The 8,194-nt window shown below is 42.0% G+C and overlaps 1 protein-coding gene across 1 annotated transcript; it reads left to right on the top strand.

The window, feature by feature from the left end:
- Positions 1-1,982: 1,982 nt before the first annotated feature.
- Positions 1,983-7,864, top strand: LOC114571344 (spidroin-1-like). Its single transcript, XM_028602240.1, has 2 exons — positions 1,983-2,038; positions 4,520-7,864. Exon 2 carries the CDS (start codon positions 4,710-4,712, stop codon positions 5,802-5,804), a length of 1,095 nt encoding a protein of 364 aa, XP_028458041.1. The 5' UTR covers positions 1,983-2,038; positions 4,520-4,709; the 3' UTR covers positions 5,805-7,864.
- The last annotated feature ends 330 nt before the right edge of the window (positions 7,865-8,194 follow it).

Below are 8,194 nucleotides of genomic sequence, written 5' to 3'. Positions count from 1 at the left end.
AAACACACCTGTCCTTCAAACAGTCAGACCCCTGTACCTGGTCTGGAAACACACCTGTCCTTCAACCAGTCAGACCCCGTGTCCTTCAAACAGTCAGACCCCGCCTGGTCTGGAAACACACCTGTCCTTCAAACAGTCAGACCCCCGTACCTGGTCTGGAAACACACCTGTCCTTCAACCAGTCAGACCCCCGTACCTGGTCTGGAAACACACCTGTCCTTCAACCAGTCAGACCCCCGTACCTGGTCTGGAAACACACCTGTCCTTCAAACAGTCAAACACCCCCGTACCTGGTCTGGAAACACACCTGTCCTTCAAACAGTCAGACCCCGTACCTGGTCTGGAAACACACCTGTCCTTCAAACAGTCAGACCCCGTACCTGGTCTGGAAACACACCTGTCCTTCAACCAGTCAGACCCCCGTACCTGGTCTGGAAACACACCTGTCCTTCAACCAGTCAGACCCCCGTACCTGGTCTGGAAACACACCTGTCCTTCAACCAGTCAGATTTTATCAGAATAAACCCTAGAAAATCAGCTTAGTGATAAAGGAAGTATTGGATCAGATAGAACAACACAATGGTATTCTGCTAAATGAAATACATCACATTCATTATTAATTTTACTTGGTTTTATTTGCAACAAATTGTATATCCAAATACACATTTTGGGCTCTTAAGGCAACAATTTGGACAGTCGCCATGGAAACTGGGAAGATTGTTTTCACAGAACTGTACAAAAATAAAGAACAATACACTCAATAATAACAATAAACTAGATAAAAAGAAAACCTTGCTGTACACAGTTTTCAGATATTAGGAAACAGAAATAAAGAGATATACATTTTATTTGTTACAGCAAGAAGTGATTTACAGCGAGTTCAATATGTTTCTGATTCTAAACACAGTTACCATACAATGTTGGTGTGTCTCAAATCACGCACTTCTGTACTTATACTAACTATCTGAGTACACTCAAAATGTCACTCGTCAAAGTGTGGTCAATGCAGTGCACTACAAGTACCCGGATGGTGCTCTCATAACGGTGAAAAAGTTGAGTGTGGATCGATGGACACTTTCCTCACTCAACTGTCGCCATCTTGGCTACGTAGCGGAAGGGGCGGAGCAAAGGTATATATAATAATATAATATAATATATATATATATAATATCATCATACCCGTATGTTTACGGTTGAATAAAACAGAGGGCAAAACAAGCAACAATATAAACATTCACATTAATTTTGATGAACAAAGCAGAAATGTATTTTTCACGAGTGACAGCTATAGACAGTATGGTGACAACAGGTGGTGGGAATGCTCTGCCCCGGGTACAATTCAGTACCCCGTAAACACAGACACCTGAAGAAGAAGAACACAGACACCTGAAGAAGAAGAACACAGACACCTTCACCTTCTCACACTCAAAAAAGTAATGTTCTTCCTGATATTGAGATTATGATTAAATTTGTGATTATTTATTTATTTTTTGGGCTTTTTCTCCCTTTATTTAACAGGACAGTTAGGGGAGAGAGAGACAGAGAGAGAGAGAGACAGAGAGAGAGAGAGAGAGAGAGAGAGAGGAGAGAGAGAGAGGGAGACAGAGAGAGGGAGAGAAGGAGAGAGAGAGAGAGAGAGAGAGAGAGAGAGAGAGAGACAGAGAGAGAGAGAGAGAGAGAGACAGAGAAAGAGAGAGAGAGAGAGAGAGAGAGAGAGAGAGAGAGAGAGAGAGAGAGAGAGAGAGAGAGAGAGAGAGAGAGAGAGAGAGAGAGAGAGAGAGAGAGAGAGAGAGAGAGAGAGAGAGAGAGAGAGAGAGAGAGAGAGAGAGAGAGAGAGAGAGAGAGAGACACAGAGAGAGAGAGAGAGAGAGAGAGAGAGAGACTGACTTTAGCCCACTAATTCCATCAGAGTATTGTTCTATACAGTGGATCCTGTCTGACAGGTTTCTCTGGACATGTGATTTCAGAGAAACGACTCAGAGGACTGATAGCTAAGAGACAGACAGTTGCTGCTTCACCTGCACCGCCTCACAAACAGGTAAGAACACACACACACACACACACACACACACACACACACACACACACACACACATTTTAACTATTTATTTGTGTCCACATAAAGAAAAATTATACAGATACATAACAGATGCAGTACAATAAATACACAAACTCATGGACCAGTGGCAGGGAACAGGTCTTCACAATATCACTTAATACTCAGTTCTTAAGGACACAGAGACACACACACAAACACACACACACACACACACACACACACACACACACACACACACACACACACACACACACACACACACACAAAGAGACACACACACACACACACACACACACACACACACACACACACACACACACACACACACACACACACACACACACACACACACACACACACAGACAGACAGACACTCACACACACACACACACACACAGACAGACAGACACTCACACACACACACAGTCACACACACACACACACACACACACACACACACACACACACACACACACACACACACACACAGACACACACACAGTTTCTCAATGTCAAGGATCTGAGGAAGGAAGGATCCTTCAGAGGCTACTAATATAACTCCATACTAGGCCAGACTCCTCCTGAGCATTCGGAGAGCATGTACAATGGAACAGGTTAGCAAGAGCACGTCATTGCGTGCTTGCATCATTGAAAATGTTTCGCCGCCTTCACTTTCCGCGCTGCATTTCAAAACACTGGACGAAATGGATGTGGAACTGTGAACTGTGCAGTTCAATTTTTTTTGTTGAGATGGAGAAAGTGAATCAGCGTCAGTCTGCTTGCAGGAGGAGAATATTCTGTCGGTATCTTTGCCCACAACGTGCCAAGGTAGGTAACGTTACCGACACTGATAGGCTTTAATGTAAGCAATAGTAGTTTTCTCTTATTTATCCCATGTCAATGAATTAAAAACTCATGGGAGTTCATGTTTGTAGTTGTCATAACACTTACCGGTAAGGAGAATTGCATTAATGAATCTTAATTACATTAAGCTTACAGTTGCAGTTTACATTAGCTTGTAGTTTACTGCATACATGTATTAGCTCATTCTCCAGTAGCTTCTAGCTTTCAAACAAAAGCAGTGCAAAATATGATCAGCAACTACAACAAGGTAAACGCTACCAGCTAATGAGCTACCACAGGCAGTACATGCAGTAAACTGCAAGTGAGAAAGGTTATATAATACTTTAAACCACAAGCTACAACCAACATATGAAAAGTCATAATAACATCTCCATTGATAAACGCCCACTAACACAGTAAAGGTAGGTTTAAGTGTGTTAAATGGTCAGCAGTTGTCATTTAAGACCACGATGAAGAAACTACACTGTTACATGAAGTACCTTCATGTGACAGTATGTTAAAATATACTTGTGATACTATTCTAATCTTACCTGGTTGGATAACTACTGGACTAACCTAAAGCTTTCTCCTTCTGTCTGCAGTCTTGAAACAACCCCATCATAAGCAGCTGTGTCTGTTCGCCCTTCATGTTGAATATACTTGAGTACAGTATATAGTAATGCTTGAATAAATGTTATAATAAAGACACACTTTTCGTTAATGTCTTTTTAGAGCTTGTATACCTTACGAGTCATTAAAACAGGTACCATCTGAATATAATTATTCAGTTAGAAGTTTCCTGTGTCCAGGACACAATTTGATGGAAAAATAATGACATTGAAAACAGTTTATATTATATACACACCCAAAAGCGTAATGACACAGACAAACCAGTTAATTGAATGAAAGAAAACACTGAGAAACGAGGAGAATACACAGAGATGGTTGAGTGATATATTGCAAAGTTGTATATGTAATTAATTTCAATATTATTACAGGGAAGCTACAGAGCGGAAGTTTCAAGTTCTTCCATTCAGTTTCATCCTGCAGCCTCCAAAGGATACAAAGAACACAGTGCGAATATATACATGTTACAAATGTGGAAGCCTTATGCTTATTGGAAGGCAGCCAGCAGAATGCATATTTTTTACAAACCAATGAAAAGGTTTCTTAACAATTTTAGAAACCAATGAAAATGTAGTTTTGAAAATGTGTGTAAGCAATTAGAAACAACTGTAACTCTACAGTTACTGTAGTATTTGGTCAGAAAAAGCTATTAAACATCTTTATAAAAAGAGGCTAAAACATATTCCCTGTGACAGTATTCTACAGTAAAAAGTTAAAAATACATTGTATATACATGTATGTGTATATATATATATATATATATATATATATATATATATATATATATATATATATATCCAAACAAGCCTTAGTGATAAAGTTGAAGATTATATATAATAATTATTTAAAAAAAAACACTTAGCTGTCTGACAGCCAGTTTCCCCAGAGTGGCGAGGATTGTGTGTTTGTGTGTGTGTACCTGAGGGGAGCTGGGAGGAAACACCTGTGTGTGTTTATTCTGATGGTGTGTGTCTCTTCCTGTCTCCACAGAACCTGTCTGATCACATCAGATCACAGTTTGATTTAAAGTCAGCTTCTTCATCACTCTGAAGAGGAGATCTCAACACTTCAGGAGGACCAGGAGACCTGGAGATGGGGAGTTCAGGTTCAACACCAAGATCAAGCAGAAGATTGAGCATAGACCTCCCTACTGATATCAGAGAGATGCAGCAGAGAAGAGATGAAGTCAGAAGAGATGCAGAAGAGAAGAGATGAAGTCAGAAGAGCAGGATATGTTTCTGGAGGAGCAGGAGCAGGAGTAGCAATAGGACTCCTGCTCCTTGCAGCTCCATTCACTGGGGGGGTTAGTTTAGCAGCAGTAGTAGCATTACTGTTTGCAGTAGTAGCAGGAGCGTTAGCAGTAGCAGGAACAGCACTAGGAGCAACAGTAGGACTAGGACACCTGTTCTTTGCAGCTCCATCCCCCAAGGGGTCTAGTTTAGCAGAAAGAGAGTTAGCAGAAGCAGGAGGAGCAGCAGGACCAGTAGTAGAAAGACCGTTAGCAGTAGTAGGAAGAGCAGTAGCAGGAGGAGCAGCAGCAGCAGAAGCAGCAGTAGTAGAAGGAGGGTTAGCAGCAGCAGCAAGAAGAGCAGTAGCAGAAGCAATAGGAAAAGGAATCTTAGCATCATTTGGAGGAGCAGTAGCAGGAGGAGTAGGAGCAGCAGTAGGAATAGTCCTGGTCCTTGCAGCTCCGTTCCCTGGGGCGGCTAGTTTAGCAGCAGGATCAGTGTTAGCAGTAGCAGGAGGAGCAGCAGGAGTAGGACTCCTGGTCCTTGCAGCTCAGTTCACTGAGGGGGCTAGTTTAGCAGCAGTAGGAGCAGGAGTGTTAGCAATAGCAGGAGGAGCAGCAGCAGGAGGAGTAGGAGCAGGAGGAGTAGGAGCAGTGGTAGTAGGAATAGTACTGGTCCTTGCAGCTCAGTTCACTGAGGGGGCTAGTTTAGCAGCAGCAGTAGGCGCTGTAGCAGGAGGAGTAGGAGCAGTAGTAGGAGTAGGAATAGGACTCCTGGTCTTTGCAGCTCTGTTTACTGGGGGGGTTAGTTTAGCAGCAATAGGAGCAGAAGCGTTAGCAGTATTAGGAGGAGTAGTAGCAGGAGGAGCAGTAGCAGCAGAAGACGCACAAGCAGGAGCCGCAGCAGGAGGAGTAGGAGCAGGAGTAGGTATAGGACTCCTGGTCCTTGCAGCTCAGGTCACTGGGAGGGCTGATTTAGCAGCAGGAGCAGCGTTAGCAGTAGTCTCAGGAGGAGTTGCAGCAGGAGCACTAGCAGGAGGAAGATGAGCTGTGGTTGTAAATGCAATAAAAACAATTAAATAGAACAGAAGTATAAAGAAAGTAGAAGAACTGGGGAAAGACTTTATGGAGATCATAGAACCGCTGAAGAACAACCTGGTAGAAATAAAGAGGACGGGTGAGAAGTTGGAGCAAAGATCAGCTGAAGATCAGGCTGGAAACACTCTGACAGACATGGAGCGGTTTTGTAAAAGATTCTAAGCGACGTGTTCATTGAATGAGGAAGAAGGAAGAAGAGGCTCGGGTCCAATTGAGGATTAAGCAAAGGATTTAATTACAACAGAACGATGAAATGACATGACAAAACCATAAAACACAAAAACACTGCTAGCAGCGGACTGGAAAATATGCTTCCCCTGGTGGAGTCACAATTTAGCAGTCCTGAAATCACCTCAGTATCCCAAATGTATTCCTTTAGAATTGTGAGTGGTTCCTTGAATCTCTCCCAAGATAAGGACACACCTCTGAAGGTTTACTCCAGGTCACAGACAGGGTCTTTATATGGGTAGTGCCAATTCTATTCCAGTCCTGCCTCAAGACCCATCTCTTCACCTCATGCATTTATCTTGTTTTAATCTAGTCTGTGACAGCAGGGTGTGGCTCTCAAAGCTGTTTAAACAATAGGTCTCCTTGTGTTGGGACAAGGAGCTTCCTCATGTGTGCTGAATGGCAGACATGATGTAATTATTCTTCAGAAGGTCGGGAAGGTGAGAGGCAGACAAATGCTGATTAAGTCTTGGTCAGTACTGATACAATTATTTTCGCCCAGCTGCAGTGTGCATTTAATGCATCTGAACCAAAAGTACACTGTTTTTAAAACATCAGCATTGTTTTTTACTTTTTATAACCCAACAGTTTCAGTGAACTCTGAGACAAGTTTCTGAACTGGCAGGAAGAAGTAAAGTACTTTTGTCTGCAGCTGAAATACTGATGAGTTTCATTATGAAAGTCTTCAGAGTCACTGCGAACCCTAAAAAGTTATGATACTACATCAAGCAGTCATCTGATCGCTGTCAGGAGGTGAAAGACTTAATTGCAAAGTAGAGATAGAAGCAGCAGTGAGAACAAAAATACTGGTTCACAATGAAACGGCTGACTGTTTGTGTTTGAACATTTATCTAACCAACTTGATTTTTTTGTAACTGAATCAGATGAACAATAATACTTTATGATATTTGAAATGTTGGACCGAATTATTTTATTGAGGCTATAAATAAATTCATGTTTAATACCTTTATCAGAGCTGATCCCTGAATAGAGGGGGAGCTGAAAGGATGATGAAGTGACTGAGGTAGTCAAACATCTCCCCGGTGGGAAAGCCTCGAGGATTGATGAGATCCATCTAGAAATGCTGAAAGTTCTGGGGGAGGGGGCTGTCTTGGTTGATACGCCTCTTCAACATGCGTGGAAGTTTGGAGCAGTGCCTAAGGAGTGGCAGACCTGGGGGATGTTTCCCCTGTTCAAAAAGGGGGACCAGAGAGTGTGGACCAACAAATCACACTTCTCAGTCACAAATCCACTCCAAGGTGCTGGAGAGGAGGGTTCGGCCGATAGTGGAACCTCAGACTGAAGCGGAGTTAGTTTTAACTCACACCTAACCCTAAACCTGTAACCCTAACCCCAAACCCCTATCCCTGAACTTCGCAAACCCTACACTACCATCAGTCTGACACCATAAAATCATTCAAATCCCACCTCAACCCCACCTGTTTAAACCGGTTTACTCAATATAACTTAGAATTGATTCACTTTCCACTACCATATTGTTTTTTAAATTAGTGTCACATTTTTCTCATGTTATGTCATGTCTTGTCTTTGTCATCGCCTGTCTTGCTGTTTTATTATGTTTTTATCTGATGTAGGGTTTTTGGGGGTTTTGTTTTGAAATTATTAACAAATAAAATGTATTATTATTTGTATTAAGATGCTGAAAATGTTTGTCATGTGTTTTACAGAATTGCAGTTCCTGGAGTCATTCCCCACAGACCCCCGTGTTAAAAAAAAATCATACAGCAGAAATAAACACTTTTAGTCTGGTACGTCTTGCTTCATGACAACTGTTTAAATAACTCACCTGTTTAAATTATATTACTGTTAATACCTACACAAGATAAGGTATTTTGGTTTGAAAACTCAATTTAAATGTAACCAAGTATCCCAAATACATGTCTGGCATTTGTAGCAAAGCAAACGTCTTGATAACCGGTTGGAAATTCAGCGAGAAATTATGATTTGAATTGTGGATGAACCTCCTGCCTTTATAGACACACATGCATAAGGAGGAGAGCAATACTCGGCACCTCTCGTTCAGACCCAAAGGTTGTAAAGTACTCAACTGGTGTATCCAAAGTCTCTCAACTCTTCTCTGAGCCATGGAC

This window comes from Perca flavescens, chromosome 16 (assembly GCF_004354835.1).
Source record: "Perca flavescens isolate YP-PL-M2 chromosome 16, PFLA_1.0, whole genome shotgun sequence".
Lineage (NCBI taxonomy): Eukaryota > Metazoa > Chordata > Actinopteri > Perciformes > Percidae > Perca > Perca flavescens.
Note: the sequence above shows the minus strand (reverse complement) of the source record. Positions and strands in the feature narration are given on the sequence as shown.

Bases quoted from the DNA above. Each gene is read 5' to 3' on its own strand.
- LOC114571344 (XM_028602240.1), top strand. From the start codon at position 4,710: ATGAAGTCAGAAGAGATGCAGAAGAGAAGAGATGAAGTCAGAAGAGCA.